At 35.7% G+C, this 19711-nt stretch overlaps 2 protein-coding genes across 3 annotated transcripts; one reads left to right on the plus strand and one right to left on the minus strand.

Annotated features, from left to right (window-relative positions):
- Positions 1–1167: 1167 nt before the first annotated feature.
- LOC100378569 (uncharacterized) lies at positions 1168–18359 on the minus strand. 2 transcript variants are annotated; one of them, XM_006816586.3, is made up of 5 exons: positions 18226–18359; positions 4476–4534; positions 2766–2910; positions 2222–2509; positions 1168–1560 (listed from the first exon to the last, which is right to left on the minus strand). In XM_006816586.3, the coding sequence occupies exons 2-5, from the start codon at positions 4510–4512 to the stop codon at positions 1263–1265; spliced, it is 768 nt and encodes a 255-aa protein (XP_006816649.1). In that variant the 5' UTR covers positions 4513–4534; positions 18226–18359; the 3' UTR covers positions 1168–1262. The 2 variants fall into 2 exon arrangements, with proteins under 2 accessions (XP_006816649.1, XP_085352723.1); XM_085496597.1 differs by lacking the exon at positions 18226–18359 and adding an exon at positions 6494–6717.
- On the plus strand, positions 10482–11695 carry LOC146747970 (uncharacterized). Its single transcript, XM_085497493.1, has 3 exons — positions 10482–10618; positions 11055–11288; positions 11480–11695. The coding sequence occupies exons 1-3, from the start codon at positions 10482–10484 to the stop codon at positions 11664–11666; spliced, it is 558 nt and encodes a 185-aa protein (XP_085353619.1). The 3' UTR covers positions 11667–11695.
- Positions 18360–19711: the final 1352 nt, after the last annotated feature.

Genomic DNA, 19711 nt, shown 5'->3' on the forward strand with positions numbered 1-19711 from the left:
GACTTTTTTTCAAGTAGCAGAACGATTTTCAAATAGCCGACGGATTTTCATGTAGCGGACTAATTGTATATATAGGCCACCGTATGTTGTTGCTACAAGCAGACATAGGCGAGTTCGCACATAAACCTATATGGCCTATAGTTTTGATGATTTTATATCAGGGATTCTGGCAGAATCATCATAAAGGAAACGCTTTAATAAGAATGTTCATTAGATCTAATAGAAACATTGTCATCTAGATTCATCATCGCCTTATGGAAGTTTTTCTCTGATAGTATCTAATACAAATCGGCAATAAGTCTAATGATTTCTAATAGACAATGTCCACTTGGAAGAAGCCTCTATTAACATTTTCTATCTGATCGAATAGAAACCATTAGATTTACTGTCAATTTTTTTTTTCGATAGTATCAGCGAATAACTACCATAGGAGAGGTGGGAGATAGCTCTAATAATATGCTTTATTATATCTAATAGAATCATTAGTTATATTATCAGTGACGTTGTCACCCAATCAAAAACTATAATACGTTAGATCTATTGGCAATAGTTCGATCGATCTATCAATGAACGTCCCATACCCATATTTTAGATTTGACGTGCTCATTCCATTATTGATATAATATGAGGTTATTACGAGGATACCTCAAAGTATGCACAGTGACAGCACCAGAAAGAGCATAGACTGATGCGCAGCGGAGGTCGATGCGACGGCGTACTGTCCGAGTGCATACTTTAAAGTATCCTCGTAACAACCTTATTATTATACATCTTTTCCTTCCAAGGATGCATCATGGAATGCCGAAATCTAAAAAGTTTAGAACAGAATCAGCGAACTTCTTTGTACTGAGTCCGGTCAAACCCTAGTGGTAGCCATGTTTGTGTTTTTATTATTAGAGGACGCTTACATGATTAATCATTCCATTTTTGGAATTCGCATTTCCTTATATGGTAGGATGAAAATACCCTGTAAATACCGCAAAATTACAGCACGCTGTAACTTATGGCATTACGGTGACAGATGTATAATAATAGACAATACCCGGGTAATATTATTCGATAACGGTACAAGGTACAATGTCGCACTTTCCTCAACGGAATGTATCCACTGTAACAATGTGTTGCTAAAGTTGAATGGGATTTGAATCAGTAATATAAAATGGAAAATTGTCAAGAGATTTAAATTTTAATATCTTGGTTCGTAAAAGAGTGACAGCCTAATCACCTTACAAGGTCGAAGTTCAAGAGAATGGGTGAGGTTGTTACAGTGCTGTAAATATAGACAAATAAGTAGTTGATACAATGGTAACAATTGAAACTACGACTGATTTTCCTGAATCTACGTCATCGTCCACGTTATCAGCAGCAGCAGCTGTTGTGGCTGGTTTCGACATTTGTTTAGTTGTAGCAGGTGCGGGTGGGGCAGGCGTGGCGGTTTCCACGCAATAGAAATTATACATTGCCCTGGTTTGTTCGTCTATTGTTATCTCCATGCTATCTGCATTGGGACACAGCTCCTTGACTTTGTCTGTTTCACATGCCGCCATCGTTTTATAAGCCCTGAAAAAAAACAGCCATTGGTGTGAAAAAAACATGCAGAAATCATTTATTGTAAACAATGTAGTTGTGACAGAATAATGGAAAAAATATGAATATGAGATAGCTCCACGCTTCACAATGCACATTTCAATTAAAGAATTGAAGATATCATTAGAAAATGAACAAATCTGTACCAAGTATCAAAGCAATCAGGCTTGTAGTTTTCAAGAAAGTTGACGTGGACAACGAGGACGGACACTCACTCACATGATAAGCTGCGCTCGACAGCGGAGATAAAAAAAATTACTAAAAATTTAAAAAATAGGGAATTAATAATTGTCGTAAAATGAAGATTGTAAGACACAAAAGAACCACCCAACAACAATGGGGCTTTTGATTGATAATTTTGGACAAGATGTAATAAATCATTTTTGTCAGTCATACTAAAATAATTGTTTGGAGAACAACTTTGTCAATATCTCATGGTAAGTTTTCATACTGGACACAGAAATAATCAAACTTAAGCAAAATGTTATACCCATAAACAATATCACCATGTTTGAAATGGTTTGGATAAAAATTACTAAAATTAAACAATAAAATCATTAACGACCACGACAACGACGGATATTATTTCACCCTTCATATTGCTATTATGGGCAAGGTAAAAAGAGATACTCACTCGCACAGTCTCAAATCTACTCTATCTTCGTTAAATATTTCCATGAAGGGAGCATGGCATGCCTGACTGGCGGCTGTCATTCCATCTTCACATCCTCCGACGGAGGTAGTGGGGTTTAAATCTACTGTGACTCCAGAGCAAAACACTTGTTGGTAACCTGGGGCAGCTATAATAAGAGCACCTAATGAGGCTTCAATGGTGGTTTTCACCATATCTCCGTCATCTAAACCAGCAATGCATTTATCCTTTTCTGTCATTAGGCAAGGTCCCAGTGTACCTACTTTTTCCCTGTGGAAACATATGACATATTCTTAAACATCATCAATTGTCGTGATATAATCATTACTTTACTAACCACTGTTCATCAAAATGAAACAAATGGTCAGAATAGTAATGATGGTGAATATACTTCCAGCAAAGGTTTGAAAGTACTATTTGTACTATAGGTAAAATTTTTTTGTTTTTTGGATGGATGGTATCATTTCATTGTTGTACTAGTATCTTAAATTCATCGTAGTAAATACCGCCTTCTGTTGAGACTTACTCGCAATTTTCTTTGCTTTCCCGCAATGCGATGAGATATTCTCCGTTACAGTACTGGATAACCGAACCCATCCACGTCATAAAATCCATCATCGAAGTCGGGCAACTTGCTACTTCTGTTTGTCCATGAGAGAAACCAATTAATGCTACAATAAATAACAAAACTTATGAATATACATAAGAATGAGTGACCTGTTACAAAGAATACCATAAAAAAACGTACATGTAATAAACCTGTATTATACAATGTAAGCTGAAGCATATGCGATAACTCTGAATAATTTAAAACAAGAAGTTCTGATAAATTGTCAAAACAGGTAGACGGGTGATGATTAGTCTCCTGGAATTCAGAGTGTTCCATGACAACTTTTAAATGAATAAATTAAATAAAACAATGCCATTATTGTTGATTTACAGAATACAATTAACGAGCTATAAGGCAATAACTGAGCTGGTCGTTTTCATAACTAACTCTATAATATAATGTTTTATCAAAAAGGACCTAAATATTTAGAAACAAGTAATCCAACGATAAAGAGCTCCAATAAGAACATTGTGGTGATCAAGTCAAATGTACAAAAGAACAACGCTCACCTAACTTCATCACCAACATTGTTAATGTTTAGCCATGTGAGCAAATATTGCATTTGCTTTCATCCCCAAACAAAAAATATGTGTAACCTCCACCAAAAACTAAACAGGCGACTGAAATATCATTTTTCTATCAAAAATGACAAACATGTTTGCTAAAAATAGGGAATTATGTTTTCGTCTTGGAGTGAACAAATGTGACATATGACCATCCAAGCTACCAAGCGTCCTAAAAAAGCAGAGACTGAAAATAAGCCTATTAACTTTAATTGTTTATTGCTATTAAGTTAAGTTAAGCTCCTAATCCCTTTGTACTCCTGGTGTTAGGTAATAGTTGATGTTTGTTTAAGCAAGTGAAGTGACAATAATATTCAGATCACAGAAACAATTTTCCGATGAAATATGAAATAATTGCGCTGATCATAAGGTAGTAACTCATGCACAATGAATGACCTTTGTTGAAAACGAGAAGTCCCCATTCACACTACACATTGGAAAATAGACAGCTTATTGTTTCTTCGCCACCAAATAGACAAACGAAGTGCTGAAAAATTGCTAGTTCATTTTTTCAACTAATAAAGTCTGCCCATTCTTCCGCAGAAAAATCTTCAACTATATCATAAATTTCTAAATGAACTTGTGTCACACTCAACGCCATGTTTGTTCTGCACATGCGCACTTCATTCGGATAATTAACAGACAACAGGAAAACAGATAACACATTGTTTGCTCGACAAAAAATCGCCAACTATCATAGTACACGAAGGAAACAATAGGCGTCACTGCTTCATTTTATAGCTCCATGGTGAAAGGGAACCAAATTTTAATCTTGTTTATATCTGGTGGTGATGTGCGTGTGTGTGTGTAGGGGGGGGGGTGCACTTATCATAGACAGTGGGAACAATATATAATTAAATGTAGTTTTCAATTTACCCCCTCCTGTTGCTCATGCATTACATTTTGATTTTATTATGACAGCCTGACATTGTCCGCGATAGTTGTTGCACCTTCGCCGACTGATTTGCTCGGACATCAGTGGGAATCTCCAGGAGCTACATGAATTGATAAGGCACCTATGGATGAAAAAAGTGCACGAGTGAATTCCCAAGTCATCACTCACCTGTCAAAACAGCAGCGACCAGTAATAATGACTGCATAATTCACTCGAAAGGAAAAAACCTGGGAAAAGACGATAACACTTGATTAGTCATTGCTGGGTTCCTGACACTTACTAGGAACGCAGGATACTGCACGTTTTTTTTTATCGGACTATTGGATAATTATTGAACTTATTATTGCAGACAGTCATTGTTAATGAACATAGTCCAGTTGGAATTAGGAGAACGTTATTCATGCCAAAAATAAAGTAATATGGACCAAAAGCATAGTTAAAGGAGACATTAAACCAAACAACATAATGACCCCTCAAGAAAAAGCTCCACAAATGTAGGAGAATGCAATTTACAGTTTTTTTATATCACTTTTCATTCTCCAGATATTCAACTTTTCATTAGTATTATGTAGTCAGCCATCTTGATTATCAAGCAAAGGATTATGGGTAAAGTATGACATAGAATCAGTTGTGAAATATCTATAACTTCAAAAGTTGAGCTTCAAATTGGTTGAAAGTTTAGAACATGGTAGCACACATGCACTGGTGTCAAACATGCGTATTTAAATAGTTGTCATGGAAAACAGAAACATGAAAATATTTATTTTTATGTTTTTCTACCAAATGCTCTAATTTCCTTATATTGTATAGAATTTACCGATGCGAGAAAAGGAAAGCTGGTTTCAACCAAAGATGGAAAGAAGCCAATTCCTGGTTAAAGGTCACTTCAGATGGGAAAAGTGAGTTTATTTTTTAAATATACTTTCTGTCGTTTTCGAGTTGCTACGCCATTACTTTAGGGGTCAGATTTGCCGAAGGCTTCCCCAGCACATGCTTTTGTTTGAACTCTATCTAGTTGTTACATAATTTTTATACAAACTTTACTTCACGTTTTGTTTGACTTGCTTGCATATCTGTTTTAATCGCTGTAAAAATACTAGTACGTTATTTGTTGTTGTTGCCTGTTTGTAATAAAGACGAATTGTCATGTGCTTATTTGGGGTTATAAGGTCAATGAGTCATCCGCCATTGTTTCATGTTGCCATCGGAATGGCCGAGGTTTTCAATAATAGTTTTGTTCTCTGGCGGGCAAATTGAACACCAGGAATAATTATTTTGCCTATGAAATGTCAGTTTTGTCATAGTTTCTTATTTGATAGGTAAAATTTGAAGACCGATAAAGGTTCGAAGATATGGAGTTCAGTGCCGTGCAGTAATATAACAAATCAAAGCGTTAAAGTGCCTGTGAAATGCCTACTATTTTATGGCTTATATTACACTTGAAATATATACTAGTATGAATCTTAGTAGTTGTATGATCACAGAAAATAAATTTAACGCCCAAAAGTGCTTTTTAGTTACCCCTTGCCACACAGCCTATTGCACGGTCGCTGAGCTAATTAAATATTCATTACATTTGCTTAACGAAAATACCATGGTGACGTCACCATGTGCTAACGTACTGGCAACACGCAATGGAAGTCGTTCGTCCAAGCAGTGTTTCATCGTCGATTTCGTCCTTGTCTGATGACACAGACACTTCAAATTTCTTAGATTATGAGAATGATCAATGGTCTACGGGAATGATGGGGGCACAGATCTAGAAGCAGTACCTACACACGAATTGGTGACGTCATAAAATACATGACCTTCAATCGGGGTCGTTTCCTCGGTATATACGAATTGGTATATACAAATTACAATAAAGATACTTAAGACATTACACATAAGGTAAAACAAATCACGTGACAATATAATGATAATAACGGTAATAAATCCTAGCTTAACAGATGAACAGAACGCTCATATAGTCAGTCGGGTGACGCCGAGGGTCACGAACTGTGTTGCAAAATGGCCGTGTGGTTGAAACTGGGTCATGGCGTGACGGGTGAGGAAGACATCATTAAACACTCAAAATCACAATAAAACGGGGAAGTGGTTGCATATTACGGCGTAGCTAACATGGAAAATAAAAAAACGCCCAATACAAACGACATGGGTTCGAATCACACTAGATACACACTCACCAGAACCGAAGCAATCAGAAACCAGCAATCGTTTTGGCTTTTCCGTTCAACTCATCGGAACACTGGAGTAGTTAGAAAAATGAACACCACTTAACGACCAACGTCGTGGCGTGGTACACAAGCGTGCCATCAAAATAAAACAAAATCAGCTTGAAAAGACAGTGGGTTCGAGTCCCGCTCAGAGCTACCGTAAAAACGTAAATCAAATAAACTGAAATCTTTCAAACCGTAAACAAGTAAACAAAGAACGTCGCAAAAAAATAAGAAACCTCACAAAACTCCACCATACAAAACTGAATGAATAAATAATAAAATAACTAACGTCTTAAACTGGACAACGAGCAATTTGTTCAACAGTTTCCAGTCACAAGAGATAAACAAGACCCAAGTCAAGGTAAGTTTTGTTAAAGTGTCGATGGCGTTCCCTATATTACGAAAACATTTCAGGCAACAGACGAATATCTTCTGTGGTGTTGTGGAATTTATACCGTGTCTGCGGAATTGTTGATTGAGGGTTCGAAGCCAGCAGTTAACATTGTGGAAAACCTGCTATGTAGTGCTGCTAATTTAAGTGGCTATTTTAGTAACACTGATGACCTGGGGTCACGTTCACCAGGAGCCGAGAACAAACTTCTTATTTATCGATTTTTATGTTGACATTTGTTCCAAAAGTCTAGTTATTATATTAGAGTCTCAATTATTGTTATGAACATTAGCGAAGTTCAAATATGAGAAATAATTCTTAGTTAGAACTTTCGGGTTTTCAGAGCGCATTATGAGAGTTGTTATGAACATCGTGACTGAATTATTATTATCGAACAACAAACATTCAGGATATATCATTATACAAGATTCGTGATTTATTTGTGTATACACTCTGATATCGGGAAATCGTTTATTACAAAATTTATGCACTAGCTATTCTACAGTTATTGTCATTCGCGATGATTTCACTCTGATTTGTAAGATAAATTCTCCATACTCTTCCATTACCCATGATACTGTTCGAGCCTCGTTGGTAGGTTTTTCTAGAATGTTCAAGATGTCGCTGATGTAACAAGTGTTTGTAAACCGTTCTGTTGAAATAAAACGGAGTTTGTGTTCATCGAGAACCGTGAGTTTCTTCAGTGTCACTGGGAATGGGCGAAAACCTGTATCAGAACATTAAACGTTCCCCACAACATTTTGTTAGAAAGTTTCACAATTAAATCAAATATCCAATGATACCAGTATATTTATTTCATTATTTTAACAACTTGCAATGGTGGAAGTTGGTCAAACACGAGTTCTTACACCTAAATAAGTATCAAATATTTGTCGACACATTTATTCTCTCAACCTTGTAGAGGTGGAAATTAATTAAACAACAGGTATTTACTCACAAATATAATGGTCAATATTTGTCCATACATTCATTCTGTCAATTTAAGAACTTGTAATTGTTGGAATTAATCAAATGAGAGTTGTCTACACCAAAATAAGTTTCAAATACTTGTCCATACATTTATTCTCTCAATTTAACAACTTGTAATGGTGTAAAATAATTAAACGAGAGTTGTCTACACCAAAATAAGTCTAAAATATTTGTCCGCACATTTATTCTCTCAATTTAACAACTTGTAATGGTGTAAAATAATTAAACGAGAGCTGTCTACACCAAAATAAGTCTAAAATATTTGTCCGCACATTTATTCTCTTAATTTAACAACTTGTAATGGTGTAAAATAATTAAACGAGAGCTGTCTACACCAAAATAAGTCTAAAATATTTGTCCATACATTTATTCTCTCACGTTAACAACTTGTAATGGTGTAAAATAATTAAACGAGAGTTGTCTACACCAAAATAAGTCTAAAATATTTGTCCGCACATTTATTCTCTCAATTTAACAACTTGTAATGGTGTAAAATAATTAAACGAGAGTTGTCTACACCAAAATAAGTCTAAAATATTTGTCCGCACATTTATTCTCTCAATTTAACAACTTGTAATGGTGTAAAATAATTAAACGAGAGCTGTCTACACCAAAATAAGTCTAAAATATTTGTCCGCACATTTATTCTCTTAATTTAACAACTTGTAATGGTGTAAAATAATTAAACGAGAGCTGTCTACACCAAAATAAGTCTAAAATATTTGTCCATACATTTATTCTCTCACGTTAACAACTTGTAATGGTGTAAAAGAATTAAACGAGAGTTGTCTACACCAAAATAAGTCTAAAATATTTGTCCGCACATTTATTCTCTCAATTTAACAACTTGTAATGGTGTAAAATAATTAAACGATAGCTGTCTACACCAAAATAAGTCTAAAATATTTGTCCGTACAATTATTCTCTCAATTTAACAACTTGTAATTGTGGGAATTAATCAAATGAGAGCTGTCTACACCAAAATAAGTCTAAAATATTTGTCCGCACACTTATTCTCTCAATTTAACAACTTGTAATGGTGTAAAATAATTAAACGAGAGCTGTCTACACCAAAATAAGTCTAAAATATTTGTCCATACATTTATTCTCTCAATTTAACAACTTGGAATTGTGTAAAATAATTAAACGAGAGCTGTCTACACCAAAATAAGTCTAAAATATTTGTCCGCACATTTATTCTTTCAATTTAACAACCTGTAATTGTGGGAATTAATCAAACGTGAGTTGTTTACATCAAACTAAGTATTTAATATTTGTTGAGACATTTATTCTCTCAATTTAACAACTTGTAATGGTGTAAAATAATTAAACGAGAGTTGTCTACACCAAAATTAATCTCAACTTTTTGTCCACACATTTATTGTCACAATTTAACCACTTGTTAATAGTGGAAATTACTTAAACGCGACTTGTTTAATCAGTTGACATCAATGCAACTTACCCGCAGACAGTGCACAACAGAGTATCATTATTGAGCAATTATAAACAGGAAGTGTCTTGGCATTAGGGTTAGGGTTGGGTCAGGTATGGGCAACGGAATTATTAACAGGAACGTGTCTTGACATTAGGGTTAGGGTCGGGTCAGGTATGGGCAACGCAAATGGCAAACACCCAATTGGCAAGATGTACACTAACGGGTTATGGCATGCATGTAGTTTACACAAGTAAAAACACAAAATTGGCAATTTTTTGGACAATTGTAACTCAATAATAGAAATATGTTGTATTTCTATATATATACACACTATATAGTCTTATCAAATGCAAACACATCCAGTTAATCCATTGTGGTCTTGTGGGTCAGTTCTCTACATAGTGATCAGGAGGACCTGGGTTCAATTCCCTTGCCTGCCCATCTTTTTCTCGCAAACACCATTTGGCAATAAAGCTAAATATGACAACAAATTATTTAATTTGCATGACCATCCACATAGCTCAGTTGATTTGTACTATGACAGCAATGTGAGCGATCGCTGGTTCGAATCCAGTATGTTTAGTTAGATTTTTGAATGCTAGTGAAGACAGTGCTCCTATGAATAGGACTTAAATCCTAACTCCTGTGTGAAGACACTCGTGGTACAGTGGACAAGACAGTGTGCTGGGAACTAAAAGATCGCAAGTTCGAATCACGGATTGGACACTCCTACAAAAGACATGAAAGACGTTAAAAACATAAACAGCGGATTCAAAAACTCAAGTCAGGAAAACAGAACACAAGAATACTACCCCACGTGGAAGCCAGCCGAAGTCGTCGAAGAACAAACACAGTCGAAGAACGAACACAGTTGACAGCTGTAGGTCACGTGCAACAACAGACACGAGGAGCATGGCTGCTCTCCAAATGGGTCCCTTCTTTTGTATTAACCCCCTAAGGATTGCTAATCCCCCTTTCTAACTCTTCCCCCAAAAATAATATATCGCCCCTTTTAAAATGTATTGAGCCACAAATTAATGAATATTCATGAGCACAGAAACTGCTACGTCATGAATAAATTAGCATAATTTTAAAAAATTTGCATAAAGTGTAGGTACTCCTTCTGGAGCTCTGCCATGATGGGTGAAGTTGGGCCATATAGGTTTGAACCTTACGCAAAAGGCGGAAATTCTGACGACGGCTCTACTGCCAGCGAGGCTGGCTCCAGCGACAATGAAAGCGATGACGTTCAGCACAGAATAGAAAATACGCATTGGTAAGCACCATTTTCCGGTTTCATGGGTCAGTAATAGAATTTCATTCGTTTTTGGGAAGGAATGATTGTCCCGAACGTGGTTATTCCGCATGCTAATGTCCGGGGTTAATGTGAGCGTTGTCTGGAAAGCGTGGCCTGTACCGACAGCAGCCATTTTGTTTACATAATAGTTTATGTACTTGTTGTAATAACGGGAGACACTTGAGTTGATAATCAAACATGTAAATAAAGGCCACAATACGTAGTTCTAGTGCGATTGGAGAGGAGTCCACATAGCTGTCGACTGTTTTTGCATGTTTGGCATATATATACTTATATTTATTTTTACATACAAAATTTTATGTTCAAAATTTTGTTTCCCGAAATCATCCTCCAAAAAGAACGAACGTCTGGCGGTTGTAATAGTACAGTCAATTTATTTGTTTTATCCAAATAGGTGCACTTGTAGTAACTGTGTTGTTATGCCTACTGCAATAGAGTGCGTTTGTTGCCGTGGCTTATCACAGGTTACGCTCAAGATGGAGGAGTGTCAGCATGAAGTCAGTTGTATTGTAGAGCATCCGGGGTTTGTATCTGTGTGTCTTGATGTGTGGGTGTTACAAACTGCATATTATCAGTATATGCAACAATATGGTGGGACACAAACTGAAGACGAAAATAGGATTCATGAGTAAGTAAAAACTTTTGACTTGACAAAAGTATATATATTTATTTATTGACACACAATGTGACCCAGTGGCCTGCCAATATTAGTAGCTGATAATAGCAAAAATGTTGTTCTATTTTCCTTTCCTTGACCATGAAACACAAATTTCCTGTCATTAAATTTATCTCACTATAAATATGTTTTCTTTATTACAGAAAATACAGATATATTGCATATCGACAACTAGTGAGATGGTGTTGGGGTTACTTAGGAAAAGATGTAAGAGTGACATTACCAACCTGTGCAGTTCAAAAAATAAGACAGACTTTTCAATCTGAAATTTACAGAGGGTTTAAGTTGCCACAACTCGGAAGGTCTGAAATACAGAATTTAAAAAAGTAAAAAGTTGACACAGACGACGATGGACGCAGATGGACAATCACACATATGATAAGCTCCGCTTGACAAAGTCTACAGCGGAACTGAAAATGAACTAAAAATATACATTGCGCATATTGTGCCATGAAAATGTCAACATTCATGCCAAATTTCAAAGCAAGCTGACAAGTGGTTGCGGAAAATATAATTTTTAACCATAAATTACAAAAAATATTTCATGCGCTCGATCATCTTTAATGACAGCGGGCTGTTTATTCTGTGTGTATTTGGATGTTTTATTAATCTTGGTGTTTTTCTACTGATTTCTCTAGGTGCAATCCAAATACAGTAGGCATGTCTTGTTTACCTGAGATTTGCAAGAGTTTGAGATGGCAACATTTTAGTTATTTCATGTGGTTAATTAATTACTGGCATGTTGATTTCCCATTTTTGAGCCATGTTTTCAACTTTGTTTATCATTTTCATATAGCAATCTCTTTATATGTTAACATTGTCGTCTATAGAGTTTCAATTAGTGGTATGAAGGGAAAGTTTGCCTAGAACCACATGAGGTTGTTACTTTAACCATAATTATAGCTGTAATTCACTGGAATTTAGTCATTTTTGGCAGATCTCATCTTACATAACCAAAGTTTACTTTGACATAATTATTAGAAGTTTTGACCTATGTTGACTATGCATAGATCTGATAATTATGAGGTAGTGTGTTCAAGCACACATTTCATAAGATCAGCTCCATTTATATGGCAGGTGAAGTGCAAAGTACCGGTAACTGGGAATCTTTTTTTAGTCCCCTTATGGATGTTTTGCCCTGTGTGCATCCGTGTGTGCGTCCGTGATCACCTGTATTTCGAACATGCATGGACCGATTAAGATCAAACTTCACTCATACATCACACATTATATGGGACATATGCACATGCATTTTTTTCATGATCCGATTAATGATAGCCGAATAGCGGCCATTTTAAGGCCGAAAATGCATCAAAATCACACATTTTCACCATTCTGGACACGGATCTCAGTTATGCATGGACGGATTTTGTTCAAATTTGGTACATACATTAAACATAATAAGACCTTGATGCACGTCATTTTTTTTGGGATGGGGTTTGAAATGGCCGACTGGCGGCCATTTTGTTTTAAAGAATTCAGTTCTGGATCTGTATCTGAGACATGCCTGGATTGATTGAGTTCAAACTTCACACAAACAAGGTACATCATGTCACAAATATGTATGTGCATTTGTTTCAAGATCTCATTAACGATAGCCAAATGGCGGCCGCTTTAATGCCGAAAATGCATTGAAATCGCACATTTTCACCATTCCGGACCCGGATCGCAGTTATGCATGGACGGATTTTTTCCAAACTTGGTACATACATTAAACATAATAGGACCTTGATGCACGTCATTTTTTTTCCGGATCAAGTTCGAAATGGCCAACTGGCGGCCACCATTTTGTTTCAAAGAATTCAGTTCTGGATAATAATATAATAATAATAATAACTTTATTTAATTAAGCGCAACAATTCCAACATATGAAGATCAAAGGCGCTGATACAATAAACAATCAGTCAAATATTAAAAGCACATTTAAATAAGTGCGTTTTCAGTCTGGATTTAAAAATGTCTACTGAAGGACTAGAACGAACAGACAGAGGTAATTCATTAAAAAGTTTAGGACCTAAATTTTCAAAAGCACGGTCTTTGTATAACACCTTGGACTTTTTACTACACACCTGACGAGTTTTAATAAGAAACTTTGATTCAGATCTTAAACTACGACTAGGTACATAAAATTCGATTAATTCACATAGATAATTTGGGGCAAAACCATACAAAGATTTATACACTAGTGAAAGTAATTTGAAATTGATTCTTTGTACAACTGGTAACCAATGAAGTTTAATAAAAATGTCTGTAATGTGGTCATATTTTCGAGCACGAGTGACAAGGCGGGCTGCTGCATTTTGTACACGAATAAGAGGTTTTATCTTAGTTACAGGGAGACCAGACAATAATGAATTACAGCTGTCTAAGCGAGAAGATATGAATGCATGTACCAACTTTTCAGTATCAGATTGGGATAATGATTTACGAATACGATTAATATTTCTTAGATGGGAATATCCAGATCTACAAATAGTAGAAATGTGTGTTTCCATAGATAGCTGCGAATCAAACAAGACACCTAAGTTTCTAGCACTTGACGAAGCACTAACCAATTCTTCACCAATTGCGATACTAGACAAAGGACACGAGTCTTGTGAGAATCTCCGAGACGACATGCACACAAATTCAGTTTTCGACACATTCAAAAGTAGGAAATTACAAGACATCCAATCGCTAACGTCTTGAATACATGTCTGAAGTATCACCCGGGCGCGAATTTGATCATCTTCAGAAACCGATAAATAAATCTGTGTGTCATCGGCGTAAAAATGATATTTTACGCCGTGACGTCGCAATAACTCGCCCAATGGACGCATGTACATTGAGAACAATAATGGCCCTAAGACGGAGCCCTGTGGAACACCGGTTTCTAATATAGACGTCATATCAGAATATACATTTCCAATTTTCACTTTTTGAATGCGGTTACTCAAATACGACTCAAACCATTTGATGATGAGACCATTTAAACCAAAATTTGATCTCAACCTATCGATGAGAATCCTGTGATTCACAGTATCAAAAGCGGCTGAAAGATCCAAAAGTACGAGAGCAACTGAATTCTTAGAATTATCAATACTGCATAGTACATCGTTAGCGACCCGCAAAAGAGCCGTTTCAGTGCTATGTGCGGTCCGATACGCTGATTGAAACTCTTCATACAACGAATAATTCTCTAAATGTTGTTTCACTCTGGATGCAACGACACGTTCAAGGACTTTAGATATAAAAGACAAATTAGAAATCGGTCGATAATTTTTCAGCATGTTTGAATCCAACGATGCTTTCTTGAGCAGAGGTTTAATCAGCGCACATTTCATTTTCTCAGGAACACTTCCAGTGCGAAGTGATTCATTTATGATATCTGTTATAGGTGAAAGCAGGATAGAAAGGATCTTTTCATCTTTTAATATATTAGTGGGTAAACAGTCCAAATCGCACGAAACCGACGACGATTTTTTTATAATTTTAATTATTTCATCCTCCGTGGCTGGTTCAAAACATTTCAATTCATCACCAGAGAACTTGTGCAGTTCGTTAAAACGGTTTCCATTCAATAAATTTAGATTTAGTCCTTGATTGATTTTCTTAATCTTATCCACGAAAAACATGCTAAAACGATTCGCTAAATTTATTTTGTTATCGTGAATCGGCAACGTATCTGAGACATGCCTGGATTGATCGAGTTCAAACTTCACACACACACAAGGTACATCAAGTCACAAATATGTGTGCATTTGTTTCATGATCCGCTTAACAATAGCTGAATGATGGCCATTTTAAGGCCGAAAATGCATCAAAATCACGTATTTTCACAATTCTGGATCCGGATCTCAGTCATGCATGGATGGATTTTGTTCAGATTTAGTACAATGTGTTGTACATATGCAGGTGCATTTCGGATCAGACCAAAGTGGTCTGAGATTTCGGTCCTGATCAGCTTTGAATGTACAAAATGTACGTGCCACTCAAATATGAACAGAACAGGGACGAGTCATTGACAATGACTTGTTTATTTTTATTTTGCCACTTTTCTTGCGTTGTATTCAACTATTTAGATATACATATGGGAGTAATTTTTTATCCAGAAATGTCATATGCTATGCTTTTCACCCATTGCTGTCAATCTCTTATATTTTGGTTGAAGAATTTGAAAAATTTGTAATTCGGCGTATGTTTTGACCTAATCTTATTAATTTGATTTAGGTTGGGATGTAGTCTTTAAATATAACTGTTTTTATAAAACTGGTCCAAAAATGTTATTCATTCATCAATGATTATTCATGTCACCACTAATTTCAATGGCTCTAGGAATTCTGAGAAAAATGCTTAACCTCATTTTATGGGATTTTTGTCTTATTTTGTCAATTTTTACTAATTTGCCCTATTCAAAGTTTAATGAGGTTAAACTTCCAAATATTCAAATACATTCCCAAAATTGTGTTGTTTATCTTGTCACTGACAAGAGATTTGTATACTGTCAGTATATTGGCCAAGTAATACAACTCTTTCAATTTCACAATTATTGCTCTTTTCTCTGACTTTTTGTGATTAGTTTGATAATTAGTCTCATCTTGAGTTTATTATTGAACAGTGCTTGATACCCCCCACCCCCCCAAATGATGAATCGGAAATGCTGTTGATTTGAATTTAACTTGATCGATCAGGGATGTGTAATATAAGTATTTCATATCTAGACCCTTTTCTGGTTGGTATATGTTTATTTTATTTTTAAATCCTAAAATTGTTTCTTTGAACTACTTTTTTTCACATAAGATTTGATTAAGCTCTTTATGTAGAGCAATTCCATGCATGGCCATGGTAAGTCAAATCACTATTGTGTTTTGGTATATCCAAGGTTGCCCATCACAGGTCTCTGGCCTAAATGCAGACACCATGGAATTTTTTTTTTTATTAATTGGAGAAATAATGAACCGACGAATTGAGACTTGATTCAATAGAATTTTTTTTTCATAATTATAGTGATAAACTACCTTTAATAGTTATAATTTTATGTATTATTTTTAGAAATTAATTAAAATTACTAATCGTGCCAAATGTTGGTCTGTACTTGTATGTAGTGAATGAGGACATTATACTTGACAGTACTGTATCTAAGAATCAGGCTTATATTAGTTGTATGAGCCCACTATCCATGATTCCCTATAAAAACACGCTGAATGATTTTCAGAACACAAAACGCACAATATGCGAATAGATGAAGGGGAAAATTAAACAGAAATAAAATTGAAATAACAAGCAACGACAGTGGGGTCCAAGCTAACAGAATTCTGTTTCATAATTAATGAGGTCACATGATGGACAATCTGGTAGTTTGAATGATCTGTACCATGAGGTCGGAATGCAGTTGGTTCCATGTATTTACCTGGTTTGGTTAATGAGATATGGTTTTCAGAATATATAATGAGCAACGTGCTTATGCATATTAATGAGGTTATATGTATATGGTAATATCTTATGTTAGTTGCATCTTTTGTTTGACGTCTTCATGTCACTGGTTGCATGTCCTATTTCAGATATGACAGTTATGCATATTATTGAGCTCACATGACCATATATGATCATCTGTTATTTTAGTCAATTCTCTTGTTTAACATAATCGTAATAAGGCAGGTTTCATCCTCCAAACTGCAACAGTGCTTGAGATATAACAGTTATGCACACATGACTGAGGCATATGCCATTCAGATGAAAGAATACGTCTCAATAGTAGAATGCACATACAAAATTTAATCCCAATCAGACCAATACATCTCAAGTAATTCACAATTTTCAGTTTTCACAAAATCCAAGATGGCAGCCAAACCACATAATGATCAAAATTATATTATTTTTCTCATATGAAACTATGGCCAGACATCGGTTGAAGCACCTTTGAGAAACAAAAACATTTTGTACTTAAACATTTGGTAAATTTTACATAAAATCCAAGATGGCGGCCAAACCATGCGACTTATCTGAATTTATTTTTGACTTTCTGAAAGAGTTAAATTTAAAGATGCAATGTAGTAAATTAGAAGATAACATCTTAATGGTGGCATAAGTAAATATTTTTCAAACTCAAATGTGCATCATATATAGATGCTATAGATGCTAAATACCATATTTTAGAGCTTTTCACCTAGTGGTTCTGATGAAGATTTTTAAGCGTTTTTTGCCAAAAAGTCCTGTGACCGCTAAAGTTGTTATTGCTGATATATATTACACACGAGTTGTACCATATGCCATAAAAAAATCTCATCACTTAGACCCTCAGAAAATGGTCAAATAGCCACGCCCGGTTTATTTTCAATCCAATATGGCAGCCGAATCAATTGACCAATCAAAATTCTTGAAGTCTTGTGCACCAGTTCACAGTAGGAACTACAAGTATGGAGAATTTCAGACCATTTCGTTCAGCAGTTTTCTCAAACGACTTGACGAAAAAAGTTACGGAAGAAAGAAGATGAAGAAAGAAAAACCCGGACGATAATAATAGTGGCCTAGCCTTTGAGCTGGGGCCCTGAATAAAAAATGATAAAAAATGCTGTTTTACTGTTTCCCCCCGAAAGAATTTGGATGCCGCAAATTATAGACATCGTACATATGACATCTGATATCTGTGAACGAACTTGATTCCATACACCCCAAAACACAGTACAGTACATCTCAAATAAATAGAAAAGGGTTTCCTACATATTTTCTTAATTTGCATCTACTCTGGCATAACATCTTACCTTCTATTCTATAACAACGAAACTACAAACTACGATCAGTACACGTTGAAACCACAGACTAAATGAAAAGTCGGCGTTTCAGCCCATTAAACAACTAAAGTTATTCTGAACCTGCAGGCTTACTAGACGGTTAGAAAACAATTACTTACGTTTAAATGTGACACAAAACGAGTAGTTATGGTGAACGCTCTCTGTATGGTTCCCAAGTTTTCAGAAAGCCAAGTTTATAAACTAGTCTTGGTTATTAGAAGGTGGTCTTGGTTATCATTAGAAATGATCAGGCGTGGGCAGTTTTGCACATGCGCGTAAGATGTATGAATACTTAATTTGAAGAGACCCAAGGCATGATTCGATTGTAGCCTAAATAAACACTATTGATAAAAATCATTGTTTAACAATGTGATTTGAAGCTTGGTGGCAGGCAAAGCACTTACTTTTGTTCAGCCACTTCAGGCTTATAACGGCTAATCTAGGAGATATATTCATGGGTATTTACAGGTGAAAATGGAGGAAAATTTGATTATCTGCCATGAAATACAAGACAATAACTACTAGTAACATTTCGCAAAGTTTATTTGATAAAATCCAGGCAAGCCTAAGCCCTGGGTTGTCCACAAGCAAACTCAAGGTAATCCAAAATAGATTTCTGTATCTCTATATTGTTGCATAATATAATAATGCCACCCTAAAGTGTGGTGACTGAGTGGAAGCATGGAACTATATAGTTCCATGGTGGAAGAAACCGCCCAGCTGATAGACAAAGGGCAAAACTTTAGAGACAAAACGAAAAAAGGAAGTATTGTACTTCATAAATATTCATTTTGCTGTGTTTATTTGTCACAATAATTGTATAATACAATTTTCTGGGATACGACTATTATACACAATAAATACACCCCTTTCAACCGTTGACTACATGATGAACCAGACGTTGACAAGCAACAATAATTAGGGTTTGTTATAAAATTTACTGCACCTGTTTCAAAAATTACTTACACCCGGTAACACCTGAGCGGAGCGAGGCGACTACTCGACGTAGTCACCATTGATGGTTACAGGGAGTGTGAAGTACATTGTTGTCCTGATAAGCACTGCGTGATGTTTTTATTTTAGAACAGTCTCCATGCACGGTGTCGGGTATGTTTGGTCTGAGGTTCGGTATATACTTACAGCTTTGGCTTCGAGTTAAAAAAAACAGTATGTGCCCTTCTCTTCCCGCCATAGTCACCTAGTATATTTTTCACAGCAAACGAGATCCAGATGTCGCGGACGAGTTCATGTTCATGAGGTTTGTGTTTTTTTAGTCTCCCTGTTTTACGTATTACTGCTTCACATCACAGTTCCTCTGTGTTTAAATCTACTATATATTATTTACTAAATTCGTTAATGCTGTACCTAGAATATTTGTCGACGGTGCGCTGCACAATCCCTCCATGAGTAAACCACTTTTCACCTCCGTTTTCGCGGAATTTGCTATAGTAGAAACTTACCAACGGATGTGCGAGGTACCCATGGGGTCTCTGTACAACGCGAAAATTTAAACGTCATTGTTCTGAGTTGCAGGAATACGCATTAGGTTTTTAAATTAGCCATAATTAGTATTAAACATGTCTCAGCTTATAGTGAAATATCAAA

The sequence above is a fragment of the Saccoglossus kowalevskii genome, chromosome 3 (assembly GCF_978046115.1).
Source record: "Saccoglossus kowalevskii chromosome 3, keSacKowa6.1, whole genome shotgun sequence".
Lineage (NCBI taxonomy): Eukaryota > Metazoa > Hemichordata > Enteropneusta > Harrimaniidae > Saccoglossus > Saccoglossus kowalevskii.